At 35.7% G+C, this 15,804-nt stretch overlaps 2 protein-coding genes across 3 annotated transcripts; both read right to left on the minus strand.

Annotated features, from left to right (window-relative positions):
* Nucleotides 1–3,643: 3,643 nt before the first annotated feature.
* On the minus strand, nucleotides 3,644–9,593 carry LOC111805843 (putative clathrin assembly protein At5g57200). Its single transcript, XM_023691092.2, has 15 exons — nucleotides 9,248–9,593; nucleotides 9,085–9,154; nucleotides 8,813–8,910; nucleotides 8,402–8,540; nucleotides 8,181–8,308; nucleotides 8,007–8,099; nucleotides 7,867–7,917; nucleotides 7,240–7,305; nucleotides 7,079–7,144; nucleotides 6,866–6,946; nucleotides 6,667–6,744; nucleotides 5,335–5,535; nucleotides 5,179–5,254; nucleotides 4,898–5,013; nucleotides 3,644–4,344 (listed from the first exon to the last, which is right to left on the minus strand). The coding sequence occupies exons 1-15, from the start codon at nucleotides 9,335–9,337 to the stop codon at nucleotides 3,910–3,912; spliced, it is 1,788 nt and encodes a 595-aa protein (XP_023546860.2). The 5' UTR covers nucleotides 9,338–9,593; the 3' UTR covers nucleotides 3,644–3,909.
* Nucleotides 9,594–10,899: 1,306 nt separating this feature from the next.
* On the minus strand, nucleotides 10,900–13,574 carry LOC111805845 (protein CHLOROPLAST IMPORT APPARATUS 2). 2 transcript variants are annotated; one of them, XM_023691094.2, is made up of 3 exons: nucleotides 12,199–13,574; nucleotides 11,373–11,531; nucleotides 10,900–11,203 (listed from the first exon to the last, which is right to left on the minus strand). In XM_023691094.2, the coding sequence occupies exons 1-3, from the start codon at nucleotides 13,228–13,230 to the stop codon at nucleotides 11,156–11,158; spliced, it is 1,239 nt and encodes a 412-aa protein (XP_023546862.2). In that variant the 5' UTR covers nucleotides 13,231–13,574; the 3' UTR covers nucleotides 10,900–11,155. The 2 variants fall into 2 exon arrangements, with proteins under 2 accessions (XP_023546862.2, XP_086984195.1); XM_087128069.1 differs by having other exon boundaries at nucleotides 11,369–11,531.
* Between the last annotated feature and the right edge of the window lie 2,230 nt (nucleotides 13,575–15,804).

Raw genomic sequence — 15,804 nt, forward strand, 5'->3', positions numbered from 1 at the left:
GATAGTTTAAGTCGATTGGGTCGATGACTCAAGTAACCCGAATAGAATTTTTTTTTAGTTAGGTTGTCAAGTTGTTCTTTTTTAATTGTATAAAAAAAAAAATCAAAGTATCTACGGTATATATTACATTAATTACTAAAATCTCATAAAATTTTAATATTAAACATTTACGAGTCACAACACATCATTAACATAAAAGTAGGTAAGGTAAATCTCAATTGTAATATTATTTTCATGTCCAACTAAAAAAAAAATGGTCAAATGAACTCAAATAATAATAAAGAAAAAAAATTAACTCGATTCAACGTTTATAATTTGAGTTTTAGAATTGAACCTCCTAACGAACATTTGTTTGAGACCCAAACCACTAATCAAACCTCAACTTAGGAATTAGACCTCGATGAGCTAGACTAAACTAATGATCTCTGTTTAGGGTGAGTTTACTTTTAGAGCACCATTCGAGCTAGGTTGAACGAATTGTATTTTATATAATTACGTAACTTACGGCTTATTTACATGTTACTACTCGTGATATGTTATGCTTATGAACGGTTTGTGATGTATGTACTTTCAGTATATGTTGGTGATACTATGATCATGTTATGTCTTATGAAACACTTGATGAACCATGATATGTCATACTTATGCATATATATCTTATCGGGAATTCATGCATGATAAGTATGGAAGGATAATGTACATTCATAACTCTGTGCCATGATTTAAAATATGGGATCTCAGGCATGTTGTATGTTAATAGGTTGGGTTACTTCCCTAAGATGTTATGTATGGACACGTATACTATGATCTGATACACATTCCCTTCTTCCCATTTGTTTTTAGCAGCATGAGCATGCGTTATGTCCCACCCAGTTTCTGTTATCACTTCTTGTGAGATCCTACATCAGTTGGAGAAGAGAATGAATCAATCCTAGCCGACACGTTTTAAAACTATGAGGCTGAAGTCGATACGTAACGAGCCAAATAAGCAGTCAATCATTTTTTTTTTTTTTTTTTTTTGAAGAAAAAAGAGAAAATGTCGTAATAGAAATTCGAACACAGTACTTTCTTACTTTGTTACCATATTAAATAACAAAAAACCCTAAGAACGTAAGATTATAGGTAAAAATCAACTTTTTAAATCTCGTGATTGACGATAAAATGTACTATATCGAAAATTTTCGTAAGCTTTACAACTCCACGTCGTGCGATACCATGAGATTATTCCTTATCCAAGGTTTTTATGCATATGGCTTTTTAATTTCATTTCTTTAATTTCTAAGATGCTCTTCCTCTCTCCTTGTGACAAAAATGAATAAAAAATCGGTTAAGTTATGAAGCCTGATGCTTATTTATAGGTTAGTCAACCGTATATATATGGTAGATAGTTATATATGGTAGATAGTTATATCTGGTAAATGTATATATAGTAAGTTGAAGTATATATATATATCCGCATCACTTTGAAAATGTACTCTCTGTTATTGTACATACCTGAAGTCATCCATATAAATTTTTAGCCAATATTCTTGTTGCATTTTTCTATCATGTTTTTTGTGTTCATCTAGATCGAGTGGGATGTCCCACATTGGTTGTGGAGGAGAACAAACCACCATTTAGAAGGGTGTGGAAACCTTTCCCTAGCAGACGCGTTTTAAAGCCTTGAGGGGAAGCCCGAAAGGGAAAGCCCAAAGAAGACAATATCTGCTAGCGGTGGATCTGAGTCGTTGCAAATGGTATCAGAGCCAGACACCGGACGATGTGCCAGCCTTCTCGCTGTTCCCCGAAGGAGGGTAGACACGAGGCGATGTGCCAGTAAGGACGCTGGCCCCAAAGGGGGTGGATTTGGGGGTGGTCCCACATCGATTGGAGGAAGAAAAGAGTGCCAGCGAGGACGTTGGACCCCGAAGGGGGGTGGATTGTGATGTCCCACATTAGTTGGGGAGGAGAACAAACCACCATTTATAAGGGTGTGGAAACCTTCGAGGTGGATTGTGATGTCCCACATTGGTTGGGGAGGAGAACAAACCCGAAAGGGAAAGCCCAAAGAGGACAATATCTGCTAGCGGGGGATCTGGGTCGTTACAGAGTGTGTGTTGTTGAGCAATCTTAACGAAACTAACACAATTAAGCGATCCTAACAACACAATTATTGATTAATAGAGATGAAGAAAGAAAATATTAATGATGAAATCAAACCTTAAACCTGTCATGATCTAAAATGTCGGATGTGGGGGCCTTATGTATTTTAATATTATGGACACTTTTTGGCTCCATCTTTTACATTATTAATTCTATTGGGACATCCACTTTAAACCCTTTTCAATTTTTTTTTTCTTTTTTTTTAAATTGAATTATTTTGAAAACTTTGAGGTTTGGTTCTTCCTTGTTTAATTTTTTTTAATTAATGATCAAAACAATGGTAATAATCCAAAAACATATTTATTTTCTTTCCTTACAAATTAAAACTAGAAAGAAAAAAAAAACAATAATAACCTTACCAAACAATTCCATGAATATTAATTTGGAATTTGAATGTCTTTCTCTTTTAACAAAAATATTTTCTCTCTCTACTCTTTTAAGTCTACTTTCTCTCTCCTATTATTGGTTTTTATTAATACAATCGATTTATTTAGTCGGGTGCCTCCCATTAAACATAGAGATGTCACCTAACTCGTATGGATCTACTCGAGACTGAGAGGGAATTTTCCATCTAGATGAAGAATGAGAACGTTTTTCCTTATAAAATAAATGAGGCTAGAGACAAGATTATATTCCTAGTTCTCACCGTCCCTAATTTTAAGAGTACCATTCAAACGTGAATTTATGTGAGTATATTGTAAATGAAAAGGTTTGTTCAAATATATTATTAGTGGTAGATCCTTATTTGAGATCTCCTCCCTCTTTTAAGGTTTTTTTTAAATTGGAATGGTTCGTTTTGGTTCCATACGTGGTGTATATCGTTCAAATAAATTCCTTCAGTCCCAAAACTAGAGGAAGATTGTTGAAAGATGGTGCACTTGGAACTTTATATATAAGTAAACCACAAAAGTAAGGAATAATAATAATGTTAAAAGTGATACTAAAACCCTTGTTTGAGATATCTCTTTAGAGCTTAGTGTCACGGTTATGCTTGTCCAAGGCGTGTTGCCTATAGCCGCATAGCAGATGTCTCGATTTTACTTGTCTAGGACGTGTTGTCCATGGATGCATGCTCGTTCCAAATCCCTTTACATGCTTTCATCCTAGATAAGTCTTTACCATTTTTCACGTTGGGTCAATAGGGGGTGTACGACCTTTCACTAAAATAACCCCAAAATGTACTATAGGGAATATGACTAGTTGTCACTTATTCCTTCTCTCAGTTATATTCTATTTATGCCGGGGTATTTCTTTATTTGCTTATATTTAATTCTTCAAATCGTTTTCAGATGTATTCTCTTGCTCACGTTTTCTAAATCTTTTCTCGCAATGTGACTCGAGGCCTAAACATACGCTGACATTGTCCACAACGTTCAAATTTCTCATGGCTAACTTGTTCGCTTGATTAGAACAAGTGCCGCAGAATCGCTGTCCCGCCAGCCTTCAGCACAGGCAGTATCCACCGATGCATTAGTGACAACAAAGATCAAATTCAAAAGGGTGAGGGCAGAAGAGAAAAAAGATTGGATAGAAATGAAACTTACAGATGGACAGCTGTTCAAAAATGTGTATATATATCTATACATGTTTGTATATAGAACTCATATTCCCAAAACCAAATTACACCTTCCATTATTTAATTAGTTACACATAATAAACTTGACAACGTCACAGTGAACATGTAATAGCCTATGAAAAAATTATAAAAAGGAAGAGAAAAAAGAAATTACAGAAGTTGAAGCCAATTAAAAAGGAAAAGAAAAAAATCTAGATTAGATTATGATTTTCCCCCCGCGGTGTCGAAGTTTGAGGAAAGGAAAGAAAAGGGTCTCCAAATGGATTAGAAGGACCAAATTGTTGCATTTCTTGTTGCTCATAAGGTACCATCGTCCCGGAGTCATTTGAATCTAGTTGCTGCTCCTGCTGCTGCTGCTGTTGCTGCTGAGGGAAGGCGTCTGTTTGTAATGATTCCTGCTGCTGTTGCTGGAAAAGCATTTGTTGTTGCTGAGCCATCATTGCCATTTGCACGCACGGGGGAGGCGCTATGCTGCTTGACAGTGAAAACGGATCGAAGTGTTCGAATGGATTCTGCACCGACGTTTCGCCATATGGTCCATATCCAGCATTCTGCAGCTGAAGATGGCTTCTGGCATGCTCATCTTCATACAAGCTATCAAGTAATAACTTGTCAAAACCACCAGCCTGATCCAGAAGGCATACTTATCTATCTCATTACATGAAAATTGTAATACAATAAACCTTATTGTGCAGCCAATTCCTCATCTCATCTGCCTTTCAACTAGTTTATAAACTTAAAACAAAAGTTCACATAAGTCTTGTACGCAAGTGCATTCATAAAAAGACTGACATGCTGATTTTTTGGGTTAAATATAGAACATTTTAGTCCTTTCGTTTTCATTTTTATTTCATTTTTAAGGGACCAAAATAATCACTTATGTACACGGACTAAAATAGACCTTTTGAAAAAGTATAGAGTTCAAAATGAACCAAAATTAACATTTTGAAATGACTTCAACCTATTTTTTGATACCAGATGAAATCTCATGACCAGACTAAAATAAAGAAAACGACGAACAGCTATTCATCCAAAGCCGTTTGATTTGAAATGGGCTATAATCATACTAGGCACAGCTTTGATGAAAACGGCGTATAATATCGCATTCCATTATTGAAGAGTTAAAAAAACGAGGATGGAAAATAATGAATCAGAAAAGTGAATGGGAAGGATAAAAACCAGTCTGCTATCGACCGTTGGACCAGCATCATTGCTTGGTGTGCTTACAAGCTCTAGCTCCCAACCACTACTGTCAATGTCACTCAAAGAACGATTTGAAGAAGGTGGATTATTCCCTGCAGAATTTTAAAAACTTCAGAAGATAAATGGACCGTAATTAACGACTGGAGACAGCCTCTATAATTGCAAAAATTGGAAAAGATTTGAATTTCAGCTCTAAATTTTAAACTCCCGACGAAAAATAAGCAAGAAATTTGTGAATCAGATGGCAACCGACGTACCATCTGTAGTTATAGCGAGAGCTAAAGCATTATTTTTCTCTATTTCTGCAGCTTTAGGGTTTATTTCACTCAGACCCTGCATGGGAAATTATCACTCTATGAACCAGGAGAGACGGTTGAGGCTGTCAAGAAAATGCTTTATTTGACAATTCTTACCAGAAGATCACTTTTGTCGTCGGTCGCAATTAGAGGTGGAGATTCAGCGACCTCCTCCTCTTCATTCTGTTGGGATTCTTCTTCCTCTGTGTCCTCAACCACTGGTTCGTTGTCCTCAACATTTTCAACCTCCTTTTCAATTTCGGCAGGTTCTTCGGGACTCTCCGGTTCCTGAGTCAATTGCTTCACCTCTTGGTATTCCTATCTCAAAAAATGACAATAACTAAGACCATAGAGCAAACTGAAACACTTATACAGTACACTCACGCACCAGAATCTGATCATTTACAGAGGTCCGTCAGGTTGTATTAGAATGACATAAACCCCAAGAAGTACAAATATTCTCCAGAAAATCCAACATTTTAATTCATCTAAGAATTACGACATGGCATAATATGGTTGGATTTTACTTTCTTTGAAAACCCTTAACAGACGTGGAATTGGCAGATCAGAAAATGAAACCGAAAAGAGGATTTACGGGAAGAAGTTAATAAAATTCAAGATGCTAATGTAGGGCCTATTGGTCCACATTATATATATTTTCTTGGAAACTGCCAAACTGGAGATCCTAGCTCGCTGTTCAGTCTTATAATCAGAACATGACTGTAACTTCTGTGCTACTTTAGGCCAAATGCAAGCTATAGAATCCCATGTTCAATCAAAACTCATATGCTGATAGAAATAACATATTGATGCAATCTTAACAAAAAAATATTGTGAAGTATCAACTTCACAAAAGTTTTTTTCTTTTTTTGGAACAACTACGAAGGGAAATGTAGTTTGTTGATATGCATCAATATTTTAAATATGAGAGAAGAATTGGAATATTATACTTAGTACTTTAATCCATGAAAAGATATGCTCTGTCATTGTAAAGCAAAGAAAAACTTTACAAAAATGTAGAGTCATCAATAGAGGATAAGCCAGAAAAGATGGCAAAAATTTAAGATGCAAGGATAGCCATGAACAAAGGGATTTAGCAATGGAGACTTGGTTAATTAAGCAGTGCAGTAGCATTAGGATATTGGTCTTAATAATTTGCAGTTTGGTTATTTGTTTCACTTATATTTTGTGCAATCACGACCACTACATTCTATGCTTCAAAGCCTGCCTAGAAAAGCAAATCTCTTTAGTTTTCAGCATGGCATAAGGATCTAAACTCTGCATCACAAAGATACAGACATACGTCTAAGTATGTGCTATTATGAAGTTGGAGATACACATATAGGAACAATATTTGTACACGGAAGACAAACCAACAAATCACATGCATACAAATATATACATATAAAGTCAAGATAAAAACTTGGGGAGTTGGAAAGTTTTTCTCACCAGTCTCTTATGAACAGAACCTGTCTGTGGTGCTTCTCTTATATATTCTTCCATTGTTGAAAGAAATGATGGAGGTGGCTGTTGATTGCATAAAATTAATAGTGTAAGGAACATTTCTAAGATTTGGGATTATATTCTCCCTCTCTTTTAACTGGGTAAAATTTACCCTTTTTGGATCTAGAGATAAAGAAAAAAGAACCTGCTTCAATGTGGGAAACTGAAATGTTCTAGCAAGTTCCAATCCTTTACAATATTCGTAAAATTCCGAAAGATTTTCAGCCTATGAACAAGAAAACTTGAAAGAGTTAACTTTATTGTACTATATTTCAAGTTTCAACTGCAATATTTTATCTGTTCAATAGTCCATGTTTTCATATACAGCAGAAGGTGAAAATATTAGAGGGAAAATAACCTGGTTGCTGGCTCTTTTGTATATATTGAGAGCTTTAACTGCATCATGCCTTGGCATATCAAAGAACTGTAAGAAGTCAAACATAACTGTTATAACGAACAAACAAAATCGCAATAGTGCATTAGTAAAAAAATAGTAGTAAATTGGAGCAGATACATTACCATGTCCACAAGATTTATTATTCCGTCGTTTATCGCACAATATATTTTAAAGCTCTCTTTGAGTACCTTCATAAAATAAAAGACAAGAGTATGAAAAATACAGAATGAGTAACATATTTGACGTTCTTTTCTCTAATAGATAGATAATGGGAAATGATAGGGAAAACAATTGATATGATTCTTGATCACTTTCTTGGAAAAAGGTTGAGAATGAAATTTTACCTTCTCATATGTTTTCATGATATGAGATAAGCACGAATGCAAAACTGAATAAAATACAGTTGTACTGGGCTGTAATTCTCTCCTAGATTGTAAAAATCAAACCTTATCTAGGTTCTTAATAGCTCATCAAGACAATTAAACCTTCGGGACAGTAGACAATTAAACCAGTGTAAGAGGTTGAACTAATTTTTGAGTGTTGAACCCCACATCATTTGCTGGTTAAAAACAAACTTAGAATTCTTCTACATCTATGATGGTGCAATCCTCTGAATTTCTTAAAGCTTTATGGTTAGAAGTAAACAACCAAAACTTGAACTAATTTTTAAATTCCTAGTCCAGGACCTGAAAATTTTGTTGTGGAGCCCAATGCCGGGTCCATAATTGTAAGATAACATAGTTACTTACCAGAGCCAGGGCATACTGGATAAGATAATTACTGTAAGCTCCTCCTTCTGGCTGCAAAATAAAAGGGTCCACAATCCACAGAATTAATAGCAATAGCCTTTTTGTAAGTATAAAAAAGAGACCCTTTTAACAGCTATTACCTGACATCCCTTTAGGCGGTAGAGAAGCTGCTGCAGTGCGGGTAGCTGCTCCAGTAGCTCATCACAGTTCAGCAAGCGTGTCCTACTATGTACCTGTTAAAGAAGGGATTTCTTAATTACGAAGGAATTACCAATTTCCATCCGACTTAGTGTTTTCATTTTGACATTACAAACCTTTGCCGCTCCTGGAGACGTTTTCGTTAGACGTTCCGATTCAATATCATACTTCAAGATTCTGTAACATTCAAGTCGCTCTTCTAGATAAAGGGCATACGTCCTTACCCATGCCGAACAATCCCAAGCTTCACAATGAAATATTTTGAAACAAGTATCATAAAAGGCCTCCTCATCAGCATACTGGTTAAATTCATAGAAACTAAAGAGAAGCATTGTACCAAGAGGACTTGATTCATCTTTGAAATTTGATATTTGGAGAATGTGTCCTCTGTGTGAATAGCTGAGAAGTTCTTCCCTGAAGGTTGGATCACCCTCTCTCAATGTCCTATGTACAACTATCAATGTCTTCAAGGCTACCTGCCAGAGACAACAGAGAAACACCCTAAATTTTGGGGGTTTCAATTTTCTGGTGCATCCATTGATTGCATAGATGTTTTGGCTTTTGCGCATTTTCTTATTTACGAAATTTGGCATATTGCATCATAACTTAGCAAAATAGGATATCAAATTCGATCTCTAGTGTCCTGTCTCTCATTACAATAGTGCCAAACACAACCCTAGAAAAAAGAGAACATACAACGCATTAATGGGAATATACAATTGAAATGAAAAATGGTAGAGAATTTTACGATCCAACTCCGCGTCTTCGACAATCTCTTCGCCAATGCATGAATGCAGTACGCCACATCCGCCCGAGGCCTCATCACCGATGTCGCCGAAAATATTTCTACCAATAAGGATACCAAATAAGCATTTTCGAACCAAATTTCACCATTCAGACTTCTAATCGGAAATACCAACAAACAGATAAGAATCGAAAACAAATTCACATCACGAACACCAACACCAAATCCAGAATCAGAAATACAACAATCAGGTGTTTGGAACAAAGAAAACTGACTTCGAACATGACGTTCTTTAGGCGGACATTCAACGTGATTGGTAGCCTTGACAATGGCGATATCCAAATCCTTCAAACAAAAGAGAAAAGCAGAAATCAGATAATCGAACATGTAAAGAAATCATTCATTCATTCATTGAATCTCAATTAGAAGAGAGTTAACCTTGTATTCGCTGTTGACCTTGGCGAGGCCGACCTTGGTAGAATCCTTGAGAGCGCCATAAGCTTTGCGGAAGCTCTGAAATGTGCCCATGGAAATCAGAATCCGCTTGATGGTTGATCAGAGAGAGAGAGAGAGAGAGAGAAAGGAAATGGTGATCATCTTTTCTCCTCCGTCATCGAGTCTTCCATAACAACCAAGACGACGACGATGACGACCCTCTCTCTCTCCTCTCTCTCTCTCTCTCTCTCTCTCTCTCTCTCTCTCTCTCTCTCTCTCTCTCTCTCTCTCTCTCTCTCTCTCTCTCTCTCTCTGCCGCTCTAACAAAAAATGTGCGCATCGAAGAAAATGAAGAGGCGAAAAAAAAAAATATTGAAAATGAATTTTCGTTTAAGGTCGGGAAAAATGGCGGGTTTCAGTTACTGGTTTTGACGGGTTTTTATCTTCTTCCGATAAAGTCCTCCAAGTTCCCGGGATGGGCAGCGGGAATTCAAGGTTAATTTGGTCATTGTTCCGAATGGGTTCTGATTGGTCGGAATGCGTCCAGACATGTCTCCGGAGCATTTTTGGTCCTGTCATTTCCTGTCAAATCCTACATTTTTTTTATTTATTCTTTGAAATAAATTTTTTTATATTTAAAAGTTGATTTCCAAATTTTAATTTAATGTTTGAAATATATATATATTACTAATATTTCACTTTTATTAAAAATAAAATTTAGACAAATGACTTCACCAATTTAGGCAACCCAATTTAAATATTTTAGGGTTAGATTCATTATTTAATAAGGTTGCTTAAATTGAAAAAATTTACAAATAAATCCAATATATTATTTAATTTTAATTTAGTCTATTTTTAAGTTTAATGATACGTATAATCAATAATTTATATTTTAATTAATTGAGTTAGGTTCGTAGGATAAATTTAGCGAGTTTTCAAATTTTGTCTAACTCAATTTTTTTTAATATTATTGATTGTATAAAAAAAGAAATTAAGATTCTATTAAATATATAATATAATTTTATACCAGAAAAATGGTAATTTAAGAAAATTAAAAATTGACAATATATTATATATTTAATTTAAAAAACTATTAGACACGTAAATATAATAAAAAATAGAGATTAGAAATATATTTTTTCTCATGTGTTCTAGTCAAGGTGTATTCCAAACTTGGGAGGCTCGACTATGAACCTACAATTCGGGTGGGTTGTTTGTCGAGGCTCTGATCTGGTTCTTGTTGCGATCCCGGAGCACAAGGTATAGACCCGAAGCTATTATTTTTCAGTGTACTCATTTATTTACTCTTTTTTTTTTTTTTTGTTACATTCTTCAACCAAGCCAGTAAACCTTATCATACTTTAAGTTTAAACACTCACTAAAAGTGAATGACTAGCATGAAAAAGCTTTTGACTCGTACGAAACTAAATTAATTATAAATTGAAAAAGAAAAAAAAATTAAATATTAAAAACAAACACATACATTTAACGAAAAGAATAAGTAAAATCGAGAAACTCTATTTTCACATGGGAGATACGACAAAACAAGAGGGACATAAATCGTTACATTTCTTATTTCATAAAAATAATAATAAAAAAAAATCGACCATGAGAACGATATCTAAGGAAAATTACATAAATGGAAATGGAAAAAATAAATATTAAAAAAGAGCCTTGAATTATTAGAACTCTGACCATCTACTTAGTGGCCATTTTCTCTCATTGAACCTCCTAGAATGGGAAAAAGAAAAGTAATTATGGAAAATTGGGGGGCAAAAAAGAAATAAAAAAAAAAGGGTAGGGGGATAATAATTAAATGCAAGAAAGTTAAAAATAAAAAAATAAATAATAAAAAAGGAAAGCTGACAACTCAGCAATGAGCGTTTCTGAACCCTAAAAGGCTGCTGCTGTCTATCTCTGTTGGCTGGCGCTTGAATTAGGCCTCCTCACAAACCGCCCCTGCCAAAAGTGAAATGTCTTTTCACTCCTCCCTTTTTTTTTTTTTATTAATTAATCTCTAAATTCATTCAATATCATTTTTTTAAGAAATAAAATGTTATTTTAATTTAAGAAAAAAAGAAAAGGGTGGAATCAGATGAGGGTGGATGCAGCAGATTCACATACATACCTTCATTCTGGGCCGTCCATCTGCGTTGACTTTTCTGACTTGATACCTTATCTTCTTCGAGAAAAGACGGGTCCGCTTTTTCTCCTTGTACCGCAACACGCTGGCTTCTCTCAACAATCCTCCACCGTCCGAAAATAAATCAATCTGCGCCAGCCTCGCCTGCAAAATTCCAAAAATACCCTCACTCTTAACTCATTATTCCCTACTTTGGACAACATGTAATTACTTCACCACCAAGGATAATTTCGTCATTTCGGTTTCCTTTTTTTCAAAAATAATATTAAATCAAGCTTATTTTTAGTTTATTACAATATTACCCTCGCTTTTGAATGAGGCTCGTGACTAAACACCATATTTAAATGATTTTTTCTACCCTTTTTCGTAATTTCGTTTTAGATTTTTTTTTTTTGTGAGAAAAGTGACCCACTGACAAGGAAATCTATAAATGGTCAAAATAAAATAATTTAAAATTAATGAAAAGCACATTAAATTTTCTATTAAAAAAAGGAAAATGTTCTTTTTAAATTATTTATAACAATAAAAAAAAAAAAAGGAAATATTATAATTTTAACCCATAGTTTATTTAAATCCGATAATTTTAAAATATTTGACCTAAGAACTAAAAATTATAGAGATGAATAAAGACTAATAAAAAAAAATACAAATTTAACTCTAATATTTTTGTTTTTTTTTTTTAGGAGTGAAACAGTAACAGAGAGATTTGGATTCCTAGAACTCCGGGGGGGAAGGAATTTTTGTTTTTGTTTTTTTTTTTTTTTCAGAGTTTCTTGGGTTTTGATTTTCGGGGGCGGGATGAGAGACGTACATTTACATCACTTCCCGCCGTGTTGGACGCCGGAATCTCGTCGGAAAATGGGGATCCTCGGTTGGACCAAGCGTCGGCGACGGCTTCGTAGTTCAGTTTCAGAACCAATCCTTTCGCAATCGACTTCTCCGATTTCTCCTTCTCCGGTGCCATTGCGGCTTTTTTCGATTCGATTACTGTAAGCTTCTCGACTTTCTTTTTCTTCTTCTTCGTCGCCACGGCCGACGGTGCCGGCGCCGGTGCCGGTGGCTTTGGATTTAATTTCGGAGAGATTTCGACTACATCGACAGTCGGAAATCGCCACCAGTTTCCATTGTCGACTTCTCGGATCGCTGTTCGTTCGATTCCATAACCGGATTCGAATTTCTGGTTTAATCCTCCTAAGCCGATTGGATTCCAGGAACAATTCCAATTCCAAGGATGATTATTCGCACAAGAATCCTGCACCGAATCGCCAGTTTCTAGGTTATCCACACACAGATTCCCCAAGATACTATCGATTCCCTCTTCGATTTCCTCGTCAAGAATCGATTCAGCATCGAAATCTTCCATCTCCATCGAATCCGGCTGGAAATCAACCTCCCCTGGGCTGGAACACGGCCGATTCTCCCACAGATTCGCCAATTTCGAATGAATTTGGGAACTAGGTTTTTCCAGCGGCTGATGGATGAGAAACTCGGACGAATCGATTCCACGGAACGGCAACAGCAATTCCGCCGAATCAGAGAAGAGAGAATCATGAGATTTCGTGAATTTTCTCGGATTCGTGAGGTGTTTGGCAGAGAAAACATTCGGATACGCCGTAGAAAGCAGAAGAGTGGCCTCATTGTACGTTTGATTTGGGCGTTTTCGCGGAGTTCGTGATTTTCGAGTAGAGATCGCAAGCTGAGTATTATTATTGCTTGATTCAGAAAGAGTCGAAGAAGGCGAAGAAGATTGCGAAGTTCTCGTCCATGAAGAAGATGGAGATTTCACAATTTCTAGGTCGAAACTGTAAGCTCTTCCACCGCCACTAATACACGGAGAAGACATTGGATTCTCAGAAGAAACAAGAAAAAGAAAGAAAACACTGTGAATTCTGTTTGGTTACCGAGAAAATTTCATGAATTCCATCGGGAAAATCGTGAACCCTGAAACTCGTGAAAAACAGAGGAATTTGAAAGTTCCATGGAAACTGGAAATCAAAGGAATTAAGCCAAAAAAGGAAAACAGGGAGAGAAAAATTGAAGAAATTAAGAACAGAGAAGAAGGTTGGAAAGATAAAAGGGAAAGATCCGTTGAGTGTGCTGTACATATACACACACCATTTCTGCTCTGTTTCTTCTTTCTCTCTCTTCTTCTTCTTCTTTCTCTCTCTTCTTCTTCTTCTTTAGCGATGGAGATTACTACATAGAAGAGTACACAAGACGAGACAACGCTTGGTTTCTGCAGTCCTGTGGGGACCACTTACTTTTTATTATTATTATTATTTACAATTATTCCCTTCATTCTTCCTAATTTACCTGTTTTACCCTTCTTCTTTTTTAGATTATATAAACCACAACAAATCTAAATAATGCATTTTTTTACCTTTAATTGTTGGATTGATAAATTTTAAAACCCAAATTATATTTATTATTAAATAACAAATTTAAGCCAATTCAATCCTTTTTTTTTTTAAATCGGAGTAATTTGAGACATTTTTAGACCTAAATAGCTTTGCTCCTCGACTGTAATAGTTTGCTTCTTGAGTGGCTCGCACCCAGGGTGGTGCGGCTGAGCCAGAGTGGGGTCAGCAGTCGGCCTATGTTTCTAGGCGCACACATAAAAGCATGATTAGTTCCACAAATCTCACTGCACTGACCATAATAAACTCATTCTCTTGTACCAAAATGGATATCTAATTTAAACGATCCGATACATCATCACATTTGACACTTGAGGAAGGTACAACCCAACTATAAGGTACATCACGTAGATGAGTTTTGGGTGGTAGAACCATTCTATTGTCCACTTCTAATCAACATAATTGACCCAATTCTAGATCATGTTCTGGAATCGTATATAAAATATTTGAATATGTATTTTGAAAAATTACCTTTTTAACCTATTTAAGTAATTATAATTAGTAAAAAAAAAAGTATATTATAAAATAAAACCTATGAATTGATTTGATCGGATTTTCTCGGTTACATTAATGTAAACAATAATTTCGAAATCACATGGAAAACTATGAATTATAAAAGCGAGGGCATTAAATTGACACCGCCTGCAAGAGGGGGGGGGGGGCAAATTGGTAATTGAGAGCCTCAAATGGGACCATGCCCATTGCTGCAGTGTGAAAGTTTGGATATCCACTTTGTCAGTGAGGGGTGACACGAGCGAAAGAGGGAGACATGGGGTATTTCTTATCTGATGAGGTGGCAGGTGGTGATTGGAGAAGGTAGATTTTATTAGGGCAGAGGTGGCAAGGCGATGATGGAGTTGAGAGGGGTCACGTGCATGAAGAAGAATGACGTGGCTGATTTGTCTGAAGGGAGCAATGATTGGGACCTTTTTGGTATCTTTTGAGGGATTATTTGTGGCATTTGAATGTCAAACGTTGTGCTTATTGCCTTCAATCACTTGTGATTACGTTTCAAATTTTAAAATACAAATCTTTTTTTTTTCTTTTCACTTTTTGGATATTTCCCCAAAATATCTAAATCTCTCTCTATATAACTTCTCTCTTCCCTCGCTCTCTAAAACCTTGTCTTAAAATCGAAGTCAGAGGCTCGAGCATACGTCGTTTGGCCGTAGGCGATGCAATAACGAATTAGCTTAGTTCACTTGTCGTTGGGAAGTGAGTGTCACACAATCGCAAGTCTGCTGCCATTAAAAGTGTGATTGTGACAAGTTATATATATATATGTGTCTTATTTATTGAATTAAATGTAAATATGAAAATTTTAAAAATACTTTTCGATCATTAATATTATTCTTATATAGGGTTTTTCTTCTTTTTTTTATAATTATACATGTGAGATTGCATATCGGTTGAAAAAGGAAATTAAACATGGGTGGTAAGGGTGTGGAAACTTCTCCTTAATATACATGTTTTAAAACATTGAGGGAAAGTCCGGAAGGGAAAACCCAAAAATGACCATATATGCTAGCGATAAGTTTTGAGCGGTTACAAATTGTATCAGAGCTAGATACTGGGTGGTGTGGAGTAGGACGCTAGACCCAGATGAGGGTGGATTGTGAGAGTCCACATTGGTTGGAGAGGAGAACGAAACATTTTTTTTTATAAAGGTATGAAAACCTCTCAGCAGACATGTTTTAAAACAGTCAGACGGACGGGGAATCCAAAACTAACGACTATTAAATGAAATTGGGCATATTTTAGCGGCCATTAAATGCTAATCTAGAAAATGGAAAAACAAACAAAAACCCATATGATTTTATGGTAACAAACGTATACACTCAAGCAATTTGAAATTCACGAATGAATTTATGACCAAAAAAATAAAAAAAAAAAGGTTATCTTTGAAATGGATAAGGACAAGTATGTGGTTCTTGGGATTGGCTCATTCTCTTTGTACAGCCCAACTCATTTAATTCACTCTCTCATGCACCTCTCACATT

This window comes from Cucurbita pepo, chromosome 11 (genome assembly GCF_057944985.1).
Source record: "Cucurbita pepo subsp. pepo isolate OVF chromosome 11, ASM5794498v1, whole genome shotgun sequence".
Lineage (NCBI taxonomy): Eukaryota > Viridiplantae > Streptophyta > Magnoliopsida > Cucurbitales > Cucurbitaceae > Cucurbita > Cucurbita pepo.

What these genes read in the sequence shown, in the direction of transcription:
- LOC111805843 (XM_023691092.2), bottom strand. Translation starts at nt 9,337, where the DNA reads ATGGGCACATTTCAGAGCTTCCGCAAAGCTTATGGCGCTCTCAAGGAT. An exon ending in TAAAGAACGTCATGTTCGAA is followed by an intron (nt 8,911 to 9,084) that starts GTCAGTTTTCTT and finishes CCTTATTGGTAG; the next exon opens with AAATATTTTCGGCGACATCG. An exon ending in CGAAGACGCGGAGTTGGATC is followed by an intron (nt 8,541 to 8,812) that starts GTAAAATTCTCT and finishes TGTCTCTGGCAG; the next exon opens with GTAGCCTTGAAGACATTGAT.
- LOC111805845 (XM_023691094.2), bottom strand. Translation starts at nt 13,230, where the DNA reads ATGTCTTCTCCGTGTATTAGTGGCGGTGGAAGAGCTTACAGTTTCGAC. An exon ending in CGGCGGGAAGTGATGTAAAT is followed by an intron (nt 11,532 to 12,198) that starts GTACGTCTCTCA and finishes GGAATTTTGCAG; the next exon opens with GCGAGGCTGGCGCAGATTGA. An exon ending in ATGGACGGCCCAGAATGAAG is followed by an intron (nt 11,204 to 11,372) that starts GTATGTATGTGA and finishes CACTTTTGGCAG; the next exon opens with GGGCGGTTTGTGAGGAGGCC.